At 37.1% G+C, this 25,923-nt stretch overlaps 1 protein-coding gene across 5 annotated transcripts; it reads right to left on the reverse strand.

Moving 5' to 3' along the window:
* Positions 1–701: 701 nt before the first annotated feature.
* On the reverse strand, positions 702–25,923 carry LOC116264124 (peptide-N(4)-(N-acetyl-beta-glucosaminyl)asparagine amidase). 5 transcript variants are annotated; one of them, XM_050080509.1, is made up of 17 exons: positions 25,573–25,921; positions 25,366–25,419; positions 25,147–25,291; positions 24,932–25,029; positions 22,703–22,789; positions 19,153–19,235; positions 18,202–18,315; positions 15,112–15,166; positions 14,941–15,027; positions 12,944–12,999; positions 12,750–12,809; positions 12,497–12,584; positions 11,658–12,413; positions 11,509–11,569; positions 3,759–3,861; positions 1,020–1,157; positions 702–894 (listed from the first exon to the last, which is right to left on the reverse strand). In XM_050080509.1, the coding sequence occupies exons 1-17, from the start codon at positions 25,648–25,650 to the stop codon at positions 852–854; spliced, it is 2,106 nt and encodes a 701-aa protein (XP_049936466.1). In that variant the 5' UTR covers positions 25,651–25,921; the 3' UTR covers positions 702–851. The 5 variants fall into 5 exon arrangements, 4 of the variants coding, with proteins under 4 accessions (XP_049936466.1, XP_049936465.1, XP_049936468.1 ...); XM_050080508.1 differs by having other exon boundaries at positions 702–943; positions 25,573–25,920; XR_007574641.1 differs by lacking the exon at positions 702–894 and adding an exon at positions 9,129–9,217 and having other exon boundaries at positions 1,021–1,157; positions 25,573–25,923.

Genomic DNA, 25,923 nt, shown 5'->3' on the forward strand with positions numbered 1-25,923 from the left:
GACACATCCACTGGTGTACGCTACAGGCTATAGTGCCGACGAAACAAAAATTAGAGTCCTAGATTTGAAATCCGTCTGCATAATTGACCATCAATTTATAATTGCTAGTTCTTACTAAGTACAATCTTGTCAGGAACTCTAGAAGCTGTTCTGACTCAACGTGGCATTCTAAACATCTCGTGCGTGGTTGATTTATTAGGTTAGATTCTTGAATCGTCCTTTAAAACAAGAAAATGGAGTCAACGAATTAACATGTTTTCATAGCTATTCATTCAGGAAGAAAAAGTCAGACGCCAGGATCTTAGTATGTTAATATCAATTCTCACACAATGAGTCATATAAATCACATCCACTGGATCAAATGTACCAAAAAATCCAAAAAATTAAGTAAAGCAAAACAAAGAAAAGGTCTTTATATAAGACTGCCAACACAAAGTTTGCATTTCTCTGTAAAGAGATCCTCAATGGTATTCAGCAGAAAAGATTTCCCCAAAACTAGATCTCTACATAGACTTCATTCACAATACGTGCTTTTCCTTGAAACACTAACCTGAATCATGAATCCACAATCCAAAATATTGCCATCTTTTTTGTTCAAAAAGAAAAACATACAGCATTCCTCGTCTTGCAGAATCTATTACGAGTTTCAGGCATATGATATAAGTGTAGAATCCTCATCCAATCAGTGTTGAGACAACCCGAGTGCATAATAGCGCAATAAAAACATAAAATAAGACTACATGCTTCACCAATTTTACAATGTTATTATCTAATTCGTGCCATAAAGAATGTTAAACACAAAACATGGAACCGTGAAAGGATAACAAGCAGCCTGTAATATTATCATAACATTAACTAACACACTTTTCCTGCATAAAAATCAATGCTTCCCACCTGCATCCGAGATGTTACTTTGCTGTCATAAACGGCCAGAAACCTGAACCTGGAAATGCATCTCTTGAACATATATCATGGTCAAACAAGGAAACCTAAAGGCAACATATGCTGTTTGAAGTTACCTGAATGCATTTGACTTGCACCTCTTGGATGGTTCAATCATGAAGGCCTTGCGCATGAATCGTTCTTGGAACATCTGCGAGCTTCTAGTATCCAAAATGAACCAGCTCGAGCCCATATTATTGCTTCCTTCCAAAACCCTAGCAACAAAAAGGATGTCAATGATGAGTCGGTTGATATACATACTTCTAGCACAAACCATGTCCATTGAAATGTCATATATTCATAATATAGAATATGACATCCAGAAAATTTTATTATTCTAGAATAAGAAGTAGCCCAAACTGAAAGTATGGGACATAGTTTTTGTGATTGACACTTGTCCGCTGTAATTTTCGCAGATAACTGTTATTTTCAAAAGAAATTCCACATTTGTTATCTTAAATGTATCCTGAGCAGGTCAAATTTACTTCGTGATTTCAACTTTGAACCCTAAAGCTTCATTTATTTTACATTTTTCTATAGCAAATAAACAACAATCATGTTACTTTTTGGCTCATTCAAGAATCACCCACAAAGAAGAGATGGTGATAAGAGACTGCAACAATAAACAAGAACCCCAACAGTAATCGGACAGCAGTTCTATTTCATGCTTTTATATGAATATTCAATAATTAGGGTAGAACATACTCTTGTCTAACATAAAAAATTACAATGGTACGATTGATGAGAGACTAACTAATATAAATGTACTTGTGGTATGCTTGGACATCTTAAGGACAGGTGCTCAAATAAAATTGTGCAACCGCTATTCTCATCCTTTGGGCGAACTGCTCCGAAGACCCAGGTTCCTGGGGTCTTTGTGTCTCTATTAGTGATACAATAACTCAGCCATGTAAAGTATGATGAATTACTGTTCCACCGATCTTCAGGAAGCAGTGCTTCTGCTGTAGCTAATGTTGCATCTGCAAGTGGTATCATAACTCATAAAAGTAACAGGTAGATTATAAATTCTCGTAACTCTTAGACATCTTTGTGGAAATCCACGTAACTTTTCTATAATAGATTCTTCTAATGAACACTATATGTTGTGTTAGATGATGGGAGTCTGCCTCCAATTGCGAGTCAAGGAAATGTTTCCATATCACCATCTCTATGGTTGGCTAATATCTTACATGCTCCATTTCATCAGAGTTGATTGTTCATTAGTCATATTACCGAGGCTAAATTGTCGAGTGATCATTGACTCTATTAAGTGTATTTTTCTGGATTTACTGATGAGAAAGAAGGTTGGTGGAAGGCTATGAAGCTAGTATCCATCTTCTCAAGCAACTAGAGGGAGTGATATTTGACTACTAAGCCATCTTCTAGTCCCTTTCAGTGGCATCTTCATCTTGGCACATCTCTCATTGTCCAAATTTCTTATGTTCATCCCCTCAGATTCCTCAGCAACATCTTTTTGATGTGAAGCAAGTCAATTGAGCAAACATCATAGGAGTTCCATTCTTCCAATAAGAGTCCAACCAGTCATCGAATGTTTGACCTTCTTCATATCAATGTATGGGGAACTTTCTGAGGTTGCAGTGCCATTATTACCTGGTGATTGTTGATTATTTCTCAAGAATGTCCTAAGTGATGTATGGGGTTTCTGAGGTCTCAGTGTATGTGTTTGTACTTACGTATATTCTGACATCTACAAGTAAACTTACAAAATTTGCTGATGATGATCAACAGATCAAGCTGTCAACTATATTGCTAATAATCAATGTTTCATGAGAAGATGAAATGTATTGAGGTAGATTGCCAATACATTTGTGATTTGGTGCAGTTAGGACATTTTTACGTGTCATGTAGCTTGTAAAGAACAAGGCAGATGGTTTAACCAAACCATTCTGAGTTTTGGTTTCTCCAGGTATCGTAATAAGCTGAGTATGGTAGACATCTATGTTCCAGCTTGGATGGAGTTTCAAAAGAAATATTCATATATTTGAGTTCTAGTTCCAGATTGAGAAGCAAAGTCCATAGTTAGACAGAAAGTAAACAGAAAAATAATATATGAAGACACATCCATTTAAGTGTTCAATTCAATGGTGAAAACTGACCAACAGGAACACAGATTCTAAGAAAACAACGATTCTGCCGGCTTTTCTTTTCTTTTTCTTATTTTGGTTTCTTTTTCTTCTTTTGGTAGATTCACACTTCAACTGAATCTCAACTTCAATTTCATTGATTTGCAAATCACCTATATTGGACTGTATGGAACAATTTCCATATACATATACATTATATATATATACATTATATATATATATATATATATATATTTATATTTATATTTATTCATTTATACACACAGATATTTAAATAGATTCGTACCATACTACTGATTGGTACATACAGGTTTGTGGGGCCTAGCCTGTTGAAGTTCAGATAAACATTTTCTGGTTCTACTCCTGCAACTGAGTGCTTCAACTCCAACAGATGAAGAACTCTTTGAAGGAATTTCAGTCATATTTGTGGTTGGAACAATATGCTAGAATTTATGTACAAGAATAAAGGTCAACATTTCTTTTTATGTTTACATGAAAGAAATAACTTTTTCCCATGTCAAAGAGATTGATATAACAGTTTAATCTCAAATTTGTCTGCAAAGCCGAAAATTCTGCACAAATACACATCAACACTGAAACAAATTTCGTTTGCAAAACATATTTATGACAATACTTCTATTTGAAGACATTATTTATATGTTAGTTCCAACGCATTTGTGTTATGATGTAAGAATGCCAATTCTTTCTTACCAGTCCATTGGATCTCTCTCGGGGGCATCATTAGCTGACATCAACTCATATGCTTGAAGTTCATGCATCTCACCATTCAGTGTTCTATATTCTATCCAACAACCTTCAGTAAAGAAAATGCAGTAATTAATAAGAAAACAAAAAAAAAAAAAAAAAGAAATAAAACATAGTCGATTATAAAATTAATCATGAAATTGCAACAGAAAAAATGGTTGAACTCGATATTCTTAAGATGTAAACAAATGATCCTTATAAATTGCCTACATTATACAACTTCTCCAATCTACAATTTTCAGCTGGTCAAGCTCAACCCTGCCCAGAGTGAGCTCATTTCTCGATGGACAAAGTTGGCCATGCTTGGACCCAATCATGAATTGATGATGATCATTCATAGAGTCTAGACTTGTATATCGCTTTTTCAGCAGAGAAAGTTACAAATGGAAAGTGTACCATAGTTAGAAACTGGACTCAAGAAGACTAAATTTTCGGAGCATGATTCTTAAATTATGGGAAATAAAGGAAACACATTGCCTACATATGGGAATTGTGTCTTGATAATATAACAACACACTTATATCACATGAAAAACTGGCTTCCTAAAAGGGAGACACCTGCCTCCCACATCAAGTGTTTTCCCTGGCATCCTATGTTATCATGCATTCTCAGCCAAAAGCTGAACTAGTGCCAGAAACCACTTGCATTTGGCCAGCGCAAGAGCCCTAACAACTCAATAGATAGTGTCCTTCATGATAAAACTCGTGCTTTACAGTATGTAATAACAAAAGATGTCATTTTAAGTGTTGAGAAAGCTGGAGAAAGAGAGGGAACCAAAGAGCACGAGAAAAGAGAGAGAGAGAATAAACTTTCTTATTCATTGCTAACCCTAATCTCTTATTTAAAGAGAGAATAAGGGTCGGCTAGAGTCTTTACACAAGAGAGACAAATAAAGATATAAATGACTGAAGAAGACTCTAACTTTTAAATAATCAGAAAACTGCCACACTTAAGTATAAACTTTCTAATTTCAACACTCCCCCTCAAGCTGGAGCATAGATATCAATCATGCTCAGCTTGTTACAACATCTAGAGAAATCACTAATAGAAAGAGCCTTAGTAAACATATCTGCCGCCTGATCTTCAGAAGCTATATGAACTGTAGACACAACACCTCCTTGTATAAGATCCCGAACATAATGACAATCGACTTCTATGTGCTTGTTCTCTAATGAAATACTGGATTATTTGCAATGTAAGTGGCAGCCTTGTTATCACAGTACATTTTCATAGAAAGAGGAACCTGAATACTCATATTTGTCAGCATAGACTTAACCCAAGTCATCTCAGTAGCCGTTTGAGCCATTGCTCTATATTCAGATTCTGCACTTGATCTCAACACTACACTTTGTTTCTTGCTTCTCCATGATATGAGGTTCCCTCCAACAAAGATACAGAAGCCTGTGGTGGATTTTCTGTTATCAACAGACCCTGCATAGTCAACATCACTGTAAGCAACAATTTCTAGAGATTCACCTTTCTTGAAAAAGAGGCCCCTGCCCGGGGATGACTTTAGATATTTCAAAACCATCAATGCAGCATCCCAATGGACTTTTTTAGGTTTTTTCATAAACGGACTTAATTTTCCAACAACAAAGCTAATGTCTGGTCCAGTCACAGTGACATATAGAAGCTTGCCAATAAGAAACCTGTAAGATCGTGAATCCACTAGTTCTGATTGATCATCATGAAGATGAAGACGTGGATTCATCGGAAGATTAGCCGGCTTGGCTCCTAACATCCCTGTATCCTGCATTAGGTCAAGTACATATTTCCTCTGAGACAACACTACACCTTCTTTGTTATGAGAAACCTCAATCCCAAGAAAATATTGCAAGTGACCAAGATCTTTCGTGCCAAAGTGCTTCTGAAGGAAAGTCTTTGTGACCAAAATTTCTTGATCACAATCACCTGTCAGGATAATGTCATCAACATAAACTACCATAACAACTATACCTTTGGAGGTCTTCTTGATGAATAGAGAATGGTGCAAAGGAGATCTTTCAAATCCACACTGTGAAACGACCTCAGATAATTTGTGAAACCATGCCCTAGGACTTTGTTTAAGTCCATAAATTGCCTTCTTCAGACGACACACTTTTCTACACTCCCCCTGTTGCTCGAACCCGGGGGCTGCTGCATATATATAGTCTCTTCAAGATCACCATAGAGAAGGGCATTCTTTACATCCAGCTGATACATAGGCCAATCAGACTGTACCGCAACAGAGATAATGAGCTGAATAGTACCCAACCTGGCCACAGGAGAGAAAGTCTCAAAGAAGTCAACTCCATATGTTTGGGTATAACCTTTAGTCACCAATCGAGCCTTATATCTCTCTACAGTCCCATCTGAATGGTACTTGACTGTAAAGACCCATTTAGAGCCAACAATATCACAATTTGAAGGAGGATCAACCAATTCCCAGGTACCACGCTGTAAGAGAGCATCCATCTCATCTTGCATGGCTTTTCGCCATTTACAGTCTAGTAATGTCTGTTGATGACTAGCTGGTACAGCTGTAAGTTGTCATCAAGGTGGTGAGTGGAAACAAATTGTGAGATACAATGCATAGTACACTGTCTCTTGCCTTTACGCAAGGCTATAGGCAAGTCCTGAGAAGGAACAATGTCAGGTATACTTACTTCAATGGAGCTCACGTCCTGAGAGGATTCTGATGGTCGACCATGAGAGGGATCCTACCGATGAGTATATACTAATGGAGGGTCTTGGAACCTATTCATAGTCGGAGTAGGAGAGGGAAAAGACTGCAACGGGACTAGAGGGATAGGTAGAGGAATAGGGCATGGCATCTCAAATGACACAGAAGTAGGATTAAAGTAGGATTGAGACTCGAAGAAAGTGACATCCGCACTGATATACTCTTTGTGAGTTACTAGATCAAAGCACTTGTACCCTTTTTGGTTTGGAGGATAGCCAATGAATACACACTTAATGGCTTGAGCAGCAAGTTTATCACGTTTAGGCCCAAGGATGTGAACAACAGGTACAACCAAATACTTTTGGTGCAACGGGAAATAAGCTTTGATTGGGATAAACAAGTTTAATCGGTACTTTGTTGTCAATGGAGGATGACGGCAAACGGTTTGTCAGGTAACAAGCCATGAGTATGGCATCACCCCATAAGTATGCAGGTACATGATTATGAAGCATTAGGGTACGAGCAACAGTTAAAAGTTGCCTATGTTTTCGTTCGGCAACTCCATTCTGTTGTGAGGTATGAGGACAAGTAAATTGGGGAGAGATACAATTTCATAAAAGGTCATTAAGATAGATGATTTGAACTCAAGAGCATTATCAGTGCGAATACACTTGACAAGAGAACCAAACTAAGTTTTTATTTCAATAATCAAGTTTTTGAGAATAGGGATTACTTCAGACCTTTCTTTCAAAAGAAATACCCAACTAACTCGAGAGTAATCATCAACAACAACCAGAAAATACCTAAACTTAGATCGGCTAGCGACCCTGCTAGGACCCCACACATCAACATGAAGATCAAACAACCCTTGACTTGATGGACTAAGACTCGAAGGAAAACTACTACGTGTATGTTTGCCAAGTTGACAGGCCTCACACTGAAATGACTCTAGGACTGAAAGGTGAGGTAGAATGGAACGGAGTTTGGACCCTAAAAGATGACCAAGCCTGAGATGCCACTGAAAGGGTGTAGAATATGATGTAGAAGAGGTAGCAGCAAGACCCATAGGGGTCGACAGGATGTAGACACCCCCTTTTTCATAGCCACCACCAATAGTCTTCCCAGTTTGTAAGTCCTGAAATGAGCATGCACCAGGGTCAAAAATAATGCGACAGTGTAAATCAATAGTCAACTGTTTAACAGAGAGCAAATGGGATGGAAATTCAGGAGCGTATAAGACATGTGGAATGGTCATAGACTGAGAAAGCTTCACATCTCCATAACCCAATATAGATGACATTCTACCATCTGCAATTTTGACATGACGTGGTTGAGAGAATCTACGCAACGTAGTGAACAAACCAGGTCTACTGCAAAAAAGTCTCGATGCTCCTGAGTCAATAATCCAAGAGATACCTGAATCAAGCATGGATGTACCCGTAGAGAGAGCTCGATCAATCAAAGCAGTGGAAGCTGAAGCCTGTGAGGCTTTGTGTGTCAAAAACTGTTCATACTTAGATCTGTCAATGTTAACTATGACTGTAGATCCAACGGAGGAGGGATTTCCAATTCCTTTATAATCATTGTCATCATATGGTTTGCTAATCTCAGCCATAATGAACACAGAAGGGGCACCAAAACAATGTTGCAGCAGTTTAAAAACACAAAAGGACGTCCAACTTATAATTAATCAGTCAGGCAAGGGGCTGATCAACAACACAAAACTCAACAATATCACTTGCAGTCGCAGCACCACTGTTACACGTCAAGGGGCTGATCAGCAAAGTGGAAATCAACAATATATCACACGCAGCACCACTGCCACATGCCACTAATGTCACAGCGATGATTTGAACACAAAACTCAACAATATCACTCGCAGTCGCAGCACCACTGTCACAGGTCAAGGGGCTGATCAGCAAAGTGGAAATCAACAATAATCACACGCAGCACCACTGCCACATGCCACTAATGTCACAGCGATGATTATGCCAACATCTTCGAACTAAGTATATGCATATTTTTCCAAGGGCAGACTTGAGCAATAATATCATAAGTTGTGCACAGACTTAACGGCAGCCAACGAAAACTTATTTTCAGACAACTTTAAGAACTTTCAACATGACCTGATACTTCAGCGATACAAGAAAACAGTGTTGTGCGTCATTCCACGACTAGATTGTATCAAAAATTTAAGCCAGAAAACAGTTTCTAGCTTCCAGACATTGTTAACTTGCAGTCATATCAGACAACAGCCACACCCTCTTCATGACTCTGAACAAAAAGACTTACAGACGAAACGACGAAGACTGTCGCTGCTTTTGCTGATCCCAACCTCAACTTCTCAAACAGCAAGTCCACATCTTGCTGTTCCACAGTCAGCAGCATCAACAGGCTATCTCCACAATCAGCAGCAGCAACCAGCCATCTCTAATAAAAAAAAAAACTACAGGCTTTCTCCACGATCACAGCAGCAACAGGCCATCTCTAATCAGAAACAGCAACAGGCTATACACGTTCCACTAGTGGATCTGATCACACGTTCTACATAGGCGTGCTCAGATTCCACCAACCAGCGAGCGGTAGAGGAGAGGAAGAAGATGAGAAAAGAGAGGAAGAAGAAGAAGAAGAGAAAGGAGAGAAAGAAGTCTGACAGTCACCAAAGAGGATGTCGCCGGAAGTCTACCAGTCGCCGGCAGCCTAAAGGGATCACGCCACTGGCTCTGATACCATGTTGAGAAAGCTGGAGAAAGAGAGGGAACCAAAGAGAATGAGAAAAGAGAGAGAGAATAAACTTTCTTATTCATTGCTAACCCTAATCTCTTATTTAAAGAGAGAATAAGGGTCGGCTAGAGTCTTTACAAATAAAGATATAAATGACTGAAGAAGACTCTAACTTTTAAATAATCAGAAAACTACCACACTTAAGTATAAACTTTCTAATTTCAACATTAAGAAACATTTCTCTCATTCAGCATTATCAGTTCTCATGTTTCTGTTTTCTGCCTCTTTTTCTTCGCATTTATTGTCATTGTAAATTTGTCTCCTCTATTTCCAACAACATTTCTATCAACTTCAAGTTTAACCCATCATAACATATCCTGGATGTTTAAAAAAAAAAAATAGGTGCTTTATTTTTTTGGGACCAGCATTTACGCTTAAGGTCAGTCATGGGCCTGCACAATGAATTGAGTAACCCGAGCTTGACTTGTATAAGCTCCGCTCAAGCTCGACAGATATCTCAAAAAAGTTGAGGTCAAGCCAATAATTTGACTTTAAGCATCTAGCAAACCAAGTTTCAACTTGCACGGACTTACATACCCTGGTATTATATTTGAACAATCAAGATCAATTTAGAAATCAGTAAGTCATTCTCTTCTACTCCATGCAACAACCTGTCCCACTCCCACATGAACACTTCCTAGCATCATTAGTGTTGTGCCCAGAGCTTTGGAGAGAGAGAAGTTCACTTTCTATTAACCCTATTCTCATATTAGAAGAGATTAGGGCAGCAGCACAAAAATTACAAAACTAGTCCAGGTCTAAACAAAAATTATTAAGAGAGGCCTGAACTTAAAGATAGCGAAAATGTCTAAGAACATCATTAAATTTTAGAAAAAGCTAATAACCACCTAGCCAAATAGATTTTCTTTCCAACACTTAGCATGCCATCTTCTAAATCATGCTCTATCTGAATCACAAATCCAAGCCATTTCTTTACCTACCTTTACTCTTCAATCTGTATGCCCTTCTCCTCTTCCCTCCCAACTCTGGGCAGCTTACCCCTTAAATAGGAAATTACAACTCATCATTTCCATTTGCCCTGAGCTGCCACATTAAGCCCCTCCCACTTCAATGAACAAACCAGAGGTTTTTTGTCTTTTTGATCTTCCTATGAAAATTGAATAGCACTCTGACCAGTTAACTTCATTTATAGTTGGTTCTCAATCAGACCCTCTAAATTGTTCACTAGATGGGACCAGTCCTGTTCCTTTAAAGGAACGAGATGCTGCTTTTGAGGTTCACCATTTCCACCGGTCCCAAAGAAACGAGTTCTCACTTCCCATTTCCTTCTCATTATACTGCCCCTTCCTGTGTTTGGGACCCTTCTTTGGAGACAAGGGGTCATGAAGTATGTATTCTCCATTGTGCAAATGGCTTTTCTAGGATATGGCAAGAATAGCACCCCGGAATGCAAAACCATGTTAGAGCAGTAGTCTGAGACTTAGCACTGCATCCAGCCATTTCAATTCTCTCTCTCTCTCTCTCTCTCTCTCTCTCTCTCATGCACATTCAACAGTCTCACTAGCTCTTTTATGAAGCTGAAACCAATCGAAGGAGTGCACCTCAAAACCACTCAATAAGAACTCATGAAAGACCCCAGAACCATCTTAACAATAAGCACAGGCTTGAACTCAGCTCTTTTTAGCTTATGAGCCTAATCCAGTCAAAGTTGAACATTGATGTAATATACCAAGTCAAGCTCAAGCTTGGCTAGTACAGTTCAACTCAAACTTTGTTCAAGTTATGGTGTATATGAGTTGAGACAAGTTCTAGCTGGCTGAGCTCGAGGTTGCCTTAGTCCATTTGCAGCCTTTGTCAATTGGCTTGTGTTTGACACTATTGAAGTATTTATTGACGGGTCTCGGAACCGGGTCTGGACCTGGACCCGGTCCAGGTTGTAGCCCTAATTCGGCTTTACTTAAGTCTTTGTAACCCTCATTTTTGGGCGTGTGAATAAAATTAAAGAGAGAGAAAGAAACGAGCTGCTAGTGAGCGCTGGATCCTCCTCTAATCGTGGTTTTTCCCTCGGTTGAGGTTTTCCACGTTACGACCTGGGAGTTCATTAATCAACACTCAACAGACTATGAAACTAATAAAGATATTCCCTTGTACAAAAACACTGCCAGTTGGAATCTTGTAGAAACACCAAAACTAGTGGAAAGGCAGTCAGATAAAACATAGAAATGAATCAAGATAGTTGATCAAGACATTGTCATTTTAGTGCTGGTCACATGCTTGCTCTGTACATACCTTTTGCACCATTTGGTTCTTCCCATTTGGACAAACGAAGACCATCAAATGCAGAGGTAGCCTGAAATTTAAACATGCTAAATCTAAGGTGCAATCACAAATTATAGGGAAAAAAAAGTTGCATTCATGAAAATTGTGAACTCGCTTACAATCCCAGAAGGGAGTTCTTCACCACTTGCAATGACTGAACCTGATGATATCCTGCTGTGTTTTGCAAGAGGCAGGTGGAGAAATCCTTTGGAGAATACAACAACACCATGAAGGTTTTGAATCATTTCATCAAGAGCATCTAATATAACAGGTAAAGTAAGGGCTGTTCTAACAGGATCATCATTCAGAGAAATGTGAAGCTTGTTATCCAGCTCTAGCCCTGTCTTGAGAGAAAGAGAAGAAAACAGATCTTTTATAGATGCCATTGCCCAGAGCTGATTTTCTGAACCATTAGAGCTTGACTTTAGCATCGCACTCCTTGATCTGAAGGACATACTTTTCAAATTTAGCATCAAATCCTTCAATGTGTACAGATAGTCCACAGTTTCTGCTTTTGAGATCCCAGCATCAATCCACTCAGTCAAGAGACTGCAAAGTATATTATAAATGCGGCTGACATGGTCATCGACACAGTTACGGATCGGACATGAAGTACAGCCCAAGGAAGTATCATAATTCAGTTCCACCTCAGACCTTGCTAAGCGCCACTCCTTGGCCCCACTTCGCCTTTGAGGCAACGATACAGATTCATCTTGAAGATGAATTTCCCTAGAAAGTTCTTTGGCTTCTTTTCGGTCTCTCTCCTCAAGCGCAGCAAGTGCAATAGGGTTAAGACCCCTACGGCATTCTTTAGTTAACCTGGAGAGAACTATGGTAGCATTTGCTTCAGAAGTTATGTGCCGTCTAGATAGAACCTGTGGTAAATGTAGTATCAAAATGATGTCACATGCTAAATGCACTGGAAATAGAAAAATCTAACAAATAACATTCCAAATACCTCATGCCATTTTCTTGTGTAACGTTTTGTGACATCAAAGACTCCATCTTTTGAAAGAGCAATTACATAATCCAATTGTTTTCCCCATCTTAAAAAGAAAGGTCATTATGAAACATAAGATCTCAACACTGAATGATCAGAAAACAAGAGAACTGAACAATTCTAGAATGTGACAGGCAAATTTGACAAAATATCTCTGATTTAGTACGACAGCCTTTGCTGAAGTCCAAAAGGCATCTTTGGTGAAACTTACCCTTTTTCATACAGCAAAGGGTTGTCATATACTCCTTCACAGGGATCAAGATGCATCCACCTACAAAATATCTAGCTGGAATACTTAAATCATCAAAAGTAGAGGCTCAATGATTGCAGATAAATGTGGCCAGGTACAGATCCCAAAAAAGGCAGTATTATAGTAACATGACTGTCAATAAACACAATGAATACCTTCCAAGAGAATTAGAAAAGCACTCTGTCCACACATGATCAGTGAAACTCAAAATCTGGAAGTCAGTGATATATGACTGTGAGCATTACACATACTTGACATAAAATAAGAAAAGCTTGCATGAACTTTCATGTAAAAAGCTAAAAACTGACATCCATGGCCCAGTAGCAATAGCCTAAAAGGAAGTTATTGTCTAATTGATAGAGCAACTTCATGCATTTTTCTATAATACTATGAGGACAACATTTCTTGGATCGCATTATATTAATTTCAGTAATGATGGTATTCTTGGAAAGTGAAAACATTATCTTTTGGGGTCCTGCACCAGCTATGTCAAAAAAAGGGCTTCACTTATTATGTTATATTTGTCAATGATTTTTCTCAATATTGTTGGATTTACTTTTTTAGGCATAAACCTGAAGTATTTGAATGCTTTAAAATTTTCCACAACTCAATCAAGAATCGATCTGAATCTAACATCAAGATATTAAGAACTGATTCTGGAGGGAAATACTTGTTCAACAACTTTAAAAGGAACTTAGAAGCAAATGGAATTACTCAACAAAGATTTTGTCTTATAGCACCTCAAAAAATGGTCTAGCTAAGAGAAAACATAGACACATTATTCAAAAAACTTCATTAATTTCAAGAAAATGTCCTAACTGAAGTTTACTTTGGTTTATCTCATAAACAGAATGCCATCCAAATCTTTATCAAACAAAACTCCCTTTGAAAAACTATCAAATATAAACCAGATTATCAAAGACTAAAAATTTTTGAAGGTAAAGTTTTGTCCTAAATGACAAAGGTGATAAATTATGTTCCAAAAGCAATACCTTGTGTTTTCTTTTCTTGGTTGGTTAGAAAGTCAGAAAGGCTATAAATGCTATGATGTTAAAAATGATAAGACGTATTGTGCTTAAGAAATGTTTAGTGAAAATGAAAATGGGTTTGAGAATACAGTCAATTTATTAATTGTTTATTTTTATTTAAATTGTTATTGGAAGATGAAAATTATGAGGACTTTAACCTGGATTTGGGAGAACCTAGAAATAGTTGAACAACGAACTCAAGATGAAAAATCTCATAATTCTACTTAAAAATACCTCTCTACAAAGATATATATACTATGGCGACCTATTCTAAAAGAAGTTCAAATAACAAACGGAAGCAAAATAAATGAAAATGTTATTCCCAATATTAGAAGATCAGAAAGAATAACAAAACCTCCCAATAAATTTCTTTCATATGATTTATTCACACATAAACACAAAAACTGTCTTGCAGCTATATATTCTTATCCTAAACCATCTAGTTATAATGAAGCCCAAAGGCACGGAAAGTGGGAAGAAGCTGATGAAAAAACAAAAATAGATGCTCTAGAAAAGGTCAAGACCTGGGAAACCTGAAATTTACATCCTAAAAGAGAACTACTGGCTGTAGCAAGTGCCAGAATGACAATTCTGAGGAGCTTAATGCTATTGTTTCAATTTAAAAATGGGATATTTACCAAATGGCTGTCAAATTATGTCTTTAGAAGGTAATTTAAATGAATAAGTAAATCCAGAAATCCTTCCAAGTATATAATTAATCCTAAAACATCCTTAAATTTAAGAAAGAGTTGTATGGATTAAAGAAATCTCCCAAAGCTTGGTTTGATAGATTCAGCAATATAGTCATAGATTTTGATTTCAAATATTGCTTTCTTGATGCTGCACTTTTTGTGAAGAAAAAGAATGCAAGTATTGTACTATGCTTATTGCATTGCAACTATAGTTGATAATAGGAAATGATGATGAAGGGATTAAAGAAATCAAAAATCTTCTGAGAGTTTGAGATGATTTATCTTGGACATGACTAAAGGCTGTAATTTTACTACATATATTTTCAAATATGATAACTTTGGACATGAATAAAATCATGATTCAAAAATTCTATTTAAATACTGTAGGTGATTTAGATGGTAGTATATGCATTATGGGAAAAAGGGACTAACCAAACGAGATTCATAACCAAGACTCCTACAATAAAGAGTAAAGCAGTTTGCCCACTCTCCACATCTCCCTCTCCGTGTCTCTAGAAGCTGCAAAAACAAAATAGTACCTTAGCAAATTAAGTACATGGAAATTAATACGGAATACAGAAAAAATGCAAATACAGCAGCTACCTTTAGTGGATCATTGTAACGAGGGAAACGTGTAACTTTTGAACAGATTTTACACCTGTAAATCAAGCAATATTTCACCACACGCAGTAACAGTATACTTTTCTGGATGAGTATTTACCAGTTATAAAGCCAGGGAAAAAACAGAGGAACTAAAGACAGACATAACCGCAAGGAAAAAAGAAATAAATAAATAAAAACAATGGGTTGCTGTTTCAAAAAATCCGAATTTTCAAGATACAATTTCTAACACTTATGGAGCACGTTACTAAAACTTCAATTTTATTCATTGTTATTCAAAAGAACTCTAGAAACTAACAACAAAGTTGTGGAGTGCATGTGAATCAATGAATTTTCATAACCGTACATACACATAACAAATACCCTTTAATGCCAGAATCAATTTAACAGCCAAATATACACAAAAGAAAAAGTTATTTAAGAGAGGAATACAACTTAGTGTTCAACAATTATTGTCCTTTTAATCTGAAAATGGTCAAACATTGGATGTAGCGTCCTGGCCTAAAATTAGCTTGGACACCTCTGCAACACGGTACTCCTCCTTTGGAGGAGTACCCGTCCGGTACCGGTACGACACCGGTACGGGTACGGGTACGGTATCCGGTATGCCAATTTGAGGCGTTGACCGGGTATTGTTAGGCATCAATGTTGTGGTTTTGAGGCATTTTTGTCATATGTATTATTGAGAAATACAATGTGATTTTGTATGAACTGAATTTATCATATAATGGAAAGTTGTTCCACTGCCATTGATTTGCATAGCTCATTTCCTTTTGAATCGTTCTGTCTCACACCTCAACATTTTATATTTTAACAAAAAAAAAAGTTATTTGAGGGTCAAAGGGTTGGGGTGTGACAGCCAAGGGCTGGCCAATAATCTATATATATATATATATATATATATATATATATATATATAATGAGTACATACACATGTAACATAAAACCTTACAATGTCATGACTGAAAGTTTGTCCAGGGAAAATATTTAAATGTTGGGAAATACAAAGCCTTAATAAAGAAAAGCAACAAATTGAAACTCTGAGGTGCACAAGGTAAACTAACTTTCTTCTTCAAATGTTCTTCAAGATAGTGATATTCCATCTCAATGTGTTCGGTCATCTCATTTATAATGTGATTGCACTTTCCTTTCATTGAAAGTAATTATTTGTTTCTTCCAGGCCAGAAAATTAGTACAGGTTTTTAAGGACATTCTAACTCAAGAAATTCGAGGAAATATCATATATGTAGATGAGTCCATTGAAGGGTTAAAAATGGAAGGACAGAACTTAATCAGCATTCAGTAACGCAAAACAGCATTCAGCTATAAGAGTCTAAAGACGGGTATAAGAACCCACTCATGGACAGCCTTTTTTTTGGTTGTTGTCTCAGTAACAAGCAGAAATTTGGATTCAACCAGAGCAGCTTGATCCAAACGATCATTTTTTGTGCCAATATCTGTTTAAAACTATATGTAATCTGATCGGTCAAAACATTTGAAGCAAAAAAATACTTCTCCATCAACTGCTGATTCAGAAAAGATAGATGCAGAACAGGAAGAATGGGACAGAAATGTATTGAATCCAAAGTAGGACTGAAAATTTCGACCTGAAACACAGACTAGAAATAATGGAGGAAACTATCTGATTGACATAACCAAATAAAATATGGGGACAAGGGCAGATTGATATGAAGATGATTCATGTCCGCTTTCACTTTTTTCATTTTCTGTTTGGCTGACATGAATCTCGCCCTAATCTGATGGCAGGAAATAACTACAGCAGAGTTAGGAAACAGAAAACTGGCAGAAAACAAGAAGAATATCTTTCAGGCGAAGAGAATAAGGAATACCCACAGCAGTTTAGATCATAATATGACAAATATACTAGAAGGGAGGACGTTCAGGAATAGAACAGAAATCAGAAGGCAACAACAGACACCAGAAGAAAAGGATATGAAGAAATAACAGAAGAATATTTTCTGACAAAGAGAATCTAGATCTCCTTAGGCATGCTCTTTGGCAAAACTCCGGAACCTAGCTCTGACACTGAATAAAAGATTGACAAATACCAAAACTGAAGGCCTGAGTCTAAGAGTATGAAAGAAACTAGACAGTAATCAGACCTGATATATGTATTTCATATCTGATGTGGAAGACCAGACAATGATCAGAAACCCAGAAATAACACAACTAACATATATTTCAGATCCAGTGCGGGAAAAAAAATGCCAATCAGCAACTCTCTTGATGTATCAAATGGTGGATGCTATAAGCATGGAGCACTTTGATGTATTAAATACATGGAGAACCTACTGATATATTTCAAAAAGAAAATGTAAAATGGCTGAACGTTAAATAAGCAGAAGAAGATGTTTAACGAATAGTCTGTATATGTTCTTGACATCTTGTTGATGTAGAATTTAAAGAAGATGGTTAATGGATATTTTCCCCGATTTTTCTGATTTTTCTTTATTTTTTCTGTAGCTTTTTTTTTAGTATTCTGAACGTTAAAAATTAAGTGTACAATGTTTTAACTCACATTTGTGTATCTAACTTTCAGCGAACTCATACACATTAAGTTATGTGCATTATAACACCCATTTTAGTATTTTACATTCATAAAAGAATCTGAAAATGAGGTTCCTCTTGCAAAACCATTACAAGACCATTTCATTATTCAGATAGAGATAGATTGACATACATCAAAAAGCTCATCAAGCTGAAAATATTCAGACAAAAAAAATTATGAAATGAATGGACTGCAAAAATGAACCTACAAGAAAACCAATTGAATGGAAATCCATATAAACACTTAATACACATGTAGAACCACCCAACTCCTCCATCAATCTCATAATGAAACAGAAGCAACTACAAAGGAAATATTCAGCAAGTATTGCTTTGCAGGAAAAACAGCAACCAGTTAGACCTGAAAAGGACGAGTCTACCTGCAATGGCAACTACTCAGAACGAGGGAATAGGTCATCCAATAAATGGATTTTTTTGGTCAAAAGTAACAATCCCAAACAAACTGGACATAGAAAAAAAAAACATAATGAAATTTGTAGTTACCGGTACAATTCGACACGAGAACCTCCAAAATTACTCTCAGAAGCAAAGGGAACACCCATGCCAACATTATTTGTTTCGCAACCACAAGTTTCACATGGTGGGGCATTCACCCACCTGCAGAAAATTCATGACAGATTAAGTGGATAAGATGAATAGCTCACAAGATTCAATGCCATTAAAATTTGGCAAGTACCACTCATAAATTTTCTACTTCATGGTCAAGGATGGGTACCTTTCATGTTAATGTTAAACCATGGATATAGATAAAAATGTAGCTCATTGTGTTTTACCAAACCTTACATTCTGATTTTCCAAAATACAACTCTTGTTCTCTTCAGCCTGTGAAGCTGAGGTGATTGTTTTGAGTCTTTTGACAAATATGTAACTGCTGATGTTGGTATTCACAATGATGGCATTAAGATTACAGCAATGACATAAAGAAGAAAAAGGTCATGGTATATGTTTAAAATGTCTTTTATACCTTCGTCACAATACTACTCATGTTTTCAACAAGGTTTTTCTCAGTACTATCAGGAAGTTTTTTCTTTCTCAGGAAATATCAAGAATCCAAGAAAATAAAATATATTACAAAATAAAAAAATGATCAAAGATTGAGCTTCTATTAATTTTCTGATAATTACATTGAAAAAAATTTAAAATAGTACAAACTCAAAAATTTTAGAACACACTGAAGAAAATTCTGTCTAAACAATGAAAAACACAATAAGAATGTGATATTTTCATTTGGGCAATTCATTCAAAATAAAATGGTTTTCATTTTCTTCTAATTTCCCCTTTTTGCATTTCTATTTAAGAAAAAAATCAATATTTGTAAAGTGGTCCAAACCATCAGTCTTTATTTTTCAAGAGGCACATATTTCATGTCTTGATAGTCAATTACTATTTTACTTGCTAACCACTGAAGTTTTTGTAAGAGAAAACGAACATAACCTAAATGATTTCTTGAACCAAAATAGCAGCTGCAACAGGATGGCATGGTCTTGCTCAATTTTTGAAGGTTTAAAGTTTCCCTCCTGGAAAAAGAAGAAATTACTAACACCATTATTTTTTGTTTAGATCCAGACAAGAAATTTAAAAATCCATGCACTCTGCAAAAAAAAAGGCATATAAATGGAATATATACTAACATCCTGCTATCATCACTCAGTGTAGCACAATAATGAACAGGTTGTAGCATGAAAGGTGTTCAGATGAATTAAGCATCTGAAAGCAACTCCCTTAGGTTCTGGAACCACAAGAACATATAACACACTGGACACCTTTCTAGTCTAGGCAATGCTGAATCACTCATAGTATGTAAATTACATTCCAATTTTGCTTAAGGCAGTGGGCCTGCCTCTTTTGTGATTGTTGGGACATGATTTTCAAGTATGCAGGATTAGGCTTGGTTTGCATAACAGGTTCAGTGGGGTTAGGTTTTGTTCAAGTTCAAACTATGGTTTTGGGTTGGATTTGGTTACATAAAAGGACATGTCATAAAAATTGAATATTAATCAGACCCATATTGGTTTAACCAAGTTAGTCTGGTTGGGTCCTTGATCAATTTTTACAGACTAAGAGTAATGATCTAGATTCTAAACTCAAATGAGATCAAGAAAATAATGGACACACGGTCTATGTCACATACACTCTTCAAAAAATGGGCAGCACCTGTATTGACACGATGCATGCGCTGGTGCAGCTCCAACACACACCCTTGGTTGCCATGGCAGCTAGGCACTGCCTAGGCGCCAGGTGTGCCTAGCCGAAAAAGGCATCCAAAAGTCGTTGCAATTTTGCTTAGTTATTTTTAATTCTAAAATGTTAGCTTTGTGTTTTATCATTTATGTGTTAAGTTAGCATGTTAGCAAGTTAGATTAGTCAAAATCAACTTATAAAATAGCAGGAAAACTTTAGTGAAGAATAAACCAGATGATAGACTTCTCAGTGTAGAACTGAAACTGAGCTCTAAACAATATACATGAAACAGAAAATTAACCAAAATAATACCTACTTTGAAATCTGTGCTCTCTAAACTGGACCTATGGTATATGGCAACTGAATATGAACAAATTTGAAAGACTGTGAAAGACGCCTACACGACTCTGACTTAAGTGGTCTAATGCATACATTAGCATAACTCAAATCACACCTACAATCTAACTCAATCAATTCGAGTAAAAGATAGACCTTTGCAAGCAATCTAATTTCTGCACAAATGAGATCAAGAAAATAATGGACACACTGACTATGTTACATACACTCTTCAAAAAATGGGCAGCACCTGCATTGACACGATGTGGGTGCTGGTGCAGCTCAAACACACACCCTTAGTTGTCAAGGCAGCTAGGTGCTGCCTAGGTGCCAAACGTGCCTAGCCTAAAAAGGCATCCAAAAGTCATTGCAGTTTTGCTTAGTTATCTTTAATTCTAAAATGTTTTGTGTTTTATGTGTTAAGTTAGCATGTTAGCAAGTTAGGATTAGTCAAAATCAACTTATAAAATAGCAGGAAAAACTTAGTGAAGAATAAACCAGATGATAGACTTCTCATTGTAGAACTGAAACTGAGCTCTAAACAATATATATGAAACAGAAAATTAACCAAAAGAATACCTTCTTTGAAATCTGTGCTCTCTAAACTGGACCTATGGTAGATGGCAGCTGAATATGAACAAATTTGAAAGACTATGAAAGACACTTACACGACTCTGACTTAAGCTGTCGAATGCATACATTAGCAGAACTCAAATCACACCTACAATCCTAACTCAATCAATTCAGGTAAAAGAAAGACTTTGCAAGCAATATAATTTCTGCACAAATTGTAATTTTCTGAGATACTTATAGCAAAAATTCTCTCTTTTCAACATAAATTTTGCAACTACTGGGTCATGTCAAACTCCCCGCAGTAAAATTAAGCTAAACTCAAGGAGTAACAGGTCTTGAGAAGCAAAACAAATCAAGTATTAGAGGCTAAAGTCACCCAAACACCCAAATGGACTGGGTACCAGCAAGTGTAGTCCAGCCTAGGTGCCAAACCCACACCCCACGCCTAAGTGATGGACTTAGGCAGGAGATGTGGACTGACAACTACCCCACGCCTAGGCGACGCCTTGACAACTAAGCACACACCGCGCCCAACTCTTTTCAGTCTTTTTTCACTTCTATTTTTTTATTCTCTCTCTCCCTTTTTCCTTTCTTTTTCTCTTTTTTTCTATTCCTTCAGTTTTTCCCTCCCTTTTTTTCCTTTTTAGTGGTACAAGCCATGTTTTCTCTCTCTCTCTCTCTTGTACTTTCAAAAGGACCATACCTAGTCGTCCTTTTTAAAGGATGACCTGGTGGTCCTTTCAAAACTAAGACCACTATGTTGTCCTTGAGGACAGAAGGCCTAGTCTACTAATATTTAAAAAAAACTTTACTTTATGGAACATAAAATTATAAAAATAACTATAATGACTTTCTTATAAAATTTGATTTTCATCAAAAAACATATAAATGTATACAATTATTAATTATATATATATATATATATATATATATATATATATACAATTTTCTAAAAAGGGTCAGCAGCCTTTAAAATTTTGGACTAAACTAACTTTCCCATAAACCTTTATTTATGGCAATAAAAGTGTAAAAAAAATTGAAAAATAATATTTGATATGTATATATACATATATATATATATATATATATATATATATATATATATATATATATATATATATATATATATATATATGTTGTTGCACCCCTGCAGTCAAGTTTTCTGGGATGTGCTGCACAGGCACGTGCCCCCTACATCCATATGACATAACACACTGTTGAGCCAACTCCTATCTCATATGACTGCTTCTACCAGCCATTATACCTGCGATGCTCAAGTTGTCATACAGGAATTGGTACTTAGGTACGTCGGCATGTGTCAGCTAAGTTTCAGGCTTGATCTATCCTATTTAGTCCAATTGATCAAAACTTCCCCTTTAAAGCTTCCACAATTATCTACATTTTTTTAGCTATTAAATTAGCTATATACATTCATTCACTTTAGATTTAGATTATAAGTTTATAACTGATCATCTCCACCTCTATGTAGAGCATTTGGTGAAATTCCAAGATACTTCTGTATTTTTGTAGGCACACCCTTGTGCTCCACCTTGTATTGGATTACAGGACCATACTTCCAAACCCACGTCCACATTAACTTGAGATAGCCTGGAGAAATGGTTCTAATAAGAACAAATCTTAGAGCAATTTTATATTCAGCGTTAAATTTCATTGACTAGAAACACGGGTTAGCAGATCCTACACTTTTTCTCACAAGACAAATTAAAAGCTGAAGATGAAAGATCTGTCTATGGCTAAAAAACTGCAGTTATTGTAAATAATTAGAATATGGAGTTCCACAATGACAAAATAATTCATGACATAAAAGAAACACTAACCAGAAGTATAAACATATCTGGGACCATCAAACTAGTCTTTGTATCTCATAAGCTACCTTAGCTAGTGATATTAACGCCTGCTCCTCAAGTTCATCCATGGGCACTGTCTTTCTTGCTGCTTCCTGGCGAGAGTGGTCTTCATACTACATCACATAAGTGCTACCACATGAACAGCAATAACCATAAAGAAGCACAAATGGGGAAAAGAATGAGGAAATAAATGGACCACAAAGAGAGGGGAACAAAATAACAGATATTGTAGCATCAACTTCGATGCTTGCATCAGTTGATATGTTTTGATTGCTCTTAAGTTCTCCAGCTGGGTAAAAGGAGGGCATTTATGATTTCCTTAATACATGACTCTTTTTTGGCATTTAAGGCTAAAAGAAACATGATATTGTATCTCTCTTTTATCACAAGATCCGTAAACTAAGAACAGAGTTCAATACTGCCTATTGCTTATTAACCACAGGTTACATGGTTCTTCCATTATCTCCTAGTATTTAGTAAACCATTGATTCAATTTGGTAGAGTATCTTATGATGCAAACCTGGTGTGAAATAACCCCCCCCCCCCCCCCCACCCCCACCCCTCCTCTATTAATCAAAAGTAATCATGTCACTCTGCATGGTTGGTTGAAGAATTTAGATGGGGCTCTGCGCTAGATGAAGACTATATCAAGTCAATGTGTCAGTATTTGCATTGGATGTAACAAGGAGGACAATTAACTCAAACAATCAAGGACCAATGCAAAACAAATCACAGTAGTTCAAGGTGAGGGTGCTTAGTAGTTAAACCTTTGAAAAGTGATTGTAAAAAGAACCATGCATCTTTAGCTTTTTAACCAACAAAACACTTCTAGCATATTGTAGGAAAAGTGACTCTTTGGGATCTAGTGTCCCAACCTTTTTGTTGGCCCTACAATAAAGGAAGCAAAAAAGGTGAAAGACCTTTTTATTGCATAGGCTGTAGATAAATATATAACCTACAAATAGATGAGCTAAGCCAACCAATCTTGCTTGTACAACAGAAACAGCCGACTTATTTATTCCTTAGTTGACTCGAATAGCCAAGGTCAACATTCATGAGCCCCTGCTAAAGTTCCAAACAGTTCCCGCCAATATGCATGCCAGGAAAATAAGACGTCTAGTAGCCCAAGTGAAAGCATCCTCACCCCAACAAATAAAGTAACGTTTGTTGGTTAATAAAAGTTGTTTTTCCCATATCAGTGAACTCCTCAGTTGCCCTTCTCCCTCATAAAGGAAATAAGGTACTTCTGTGGTATACTATCACCCTATGCATTATTCTATCATTTTCAGGTAGATGATCCATTTGATTCAACTAAAAGAAGATTTCAACTGGATACTATAAACTCAGAATTAACAGACTCTCAATGTGAATCATTTTTTGACAGGATTGAGAATTTAATGACTGTTTTAGCTACTTCAGCAGCTTTCCCACTAACAAAATTAAGGTCACTTTCTTCTCAAGACCTGTTACTTTTTTCTGATCTTGCAGAGATAGTTCTCCGTGACCAGGTCATATAGGGAACACTGAATCAGTACCATTTGAAGAGGCTCACGGACGGAACATCTCAAAATGATACTAACAGCGGGATACCATTTGCAGATGCTCACGTATCAGTCAGTTATTAAGGAAATTTCCCAAGCAAGTCGGGTATAGCCATCCCTTTGTTTTGATTCCTCATTAAACCTGCCACAGGAGAGAGGGCTAGAGCGCCTCCAATTGCGTCCTACTCCTACTGCCCAATAAATATCGTGTTGCCTGGAAACTTCCCAACTTCTATCACCAATTTGAAAGGTGCCACTAATGTTTGTACTTGGCGGAACAAAACTTAGTAACTTTGTGGCAAACAATATTAAAGGATGCAATATCATTTAGTGGATAATTGAAAACCACGTAAACACTCATCCTGTCACAAGAGCTACCACAAGCACCAAGTAGGGTTTTGTTGGACTCGAAAAGCTTTGTGACATCCAAATTGTCTGTTTGATGGGTAAAAATCCAATAGAGGAAAAAGGTGCAAAAGGAAGTCAAAGCTCTACAAAAGAAAAGGAGGCAGAAAAAACTAAAAAGAAACCAAGTCAAGAATAGGACTGGGAACCTGATATACCACGTAACTTATCGAGGTTTTATTTTGTGAAGTTCCAATTTCTACTTTATCTCATTAGAAGAAATCCAAATGACAACGGATACTTGTGGGAGCACATCCATCTGTCAGCTATTACTAAGAATTTGTTTTGAGTAAAGCAACTCTTACGCACCATGAGAACCTGAGAAATGTAAGGACGAACCCTTTGCTCGAACCCCACAGTGCCTTGGTCGTGCTGGTATTGCTGAAAGAAGAGGGCCTCCTCCTCGGCCTGCTCCATAACCATAACACGCAAACTCGTTACCATCAGAAGGGACACATCAAAAAGAAAATGCCATGGTAAAATGCCAAAAACATATCATAAAAAGGGGCAGAAAAATCAACTTTCCTGAAGCATCCTAGCCAACTCCTCATCGGATTTCTCCGTCGACAACGACGACCCAACGCCTTCGCCGCCCGTCACCAGTTGGAGCTCCGTCATCGAGTTGAGATCCGCGTCCTCCCGGATTGCTCGATTGCCCGCACCAACCAACTGCACGGTTCCGATCTCGGAATCACAAAGAGGAAAATTTTGCTCGTCTGCAATGGGGGGAGAGAGAGAGAGACCTTCTGGTCTTCCGGCGGAACCAAAGTCAAAGAGAAGAGCTGGTACTTCAACACCTACCAGAAAAACAACCAAGAAAAATCTGTGTGTGTCAACAAGACCACCAAAAGAAGGATAAATTCCAGGAATTCAATGAGTATGACAGAGGAGGAAGCAGATTGTTGACGATCGTCAGTCATCTTCGTTGATGTCAGTCTATATGCACTTACTTCGAGTCCATCATCGGTCTCATAGTCGACGTCGAATTGGGCACTATTATGCCGCACCAGGAGCTTCCTCGCCACCATTTTCTGTCGCTGTTCCCCCTTCTCCTTCTACCAGGTAAGAACTTGTACCATGATCAGAATCATCGTCAAGTCAACCTTTCCGGTTGTTGGGGAAGTCGATACGCACCAAGTTAAAATCCAATTGAAGCGGTGACGCGAGCAAATAACAAAGAAACTAACAAGGTGGCATTTCATCAAAGCCTCCTCAATTGGCATATGAATTGGGAAATGAAAAGTAGTTAAAAACAGAAGGCATTTCGTAAATGCCTCTGAGTTCGGCCACAAACAAAAAAT

The sequence above is a fragment of the Nymphaea colorata genome, chromosome 11 (genome assembly GCF_008831285.2).
Source record: "Nymphaea colorata isolate Beijing-Zhang1983 chromosome 11, ASM883128v2, whole genome shotgun sequence".
NCBI classification, from domain to species: Eukaryota; Viridiplantae; Streptophyta; class Magnoliopsida; order Nymphaeales; family Nymphaeaceae; genus Nymphaea; species Nymphaea colorata.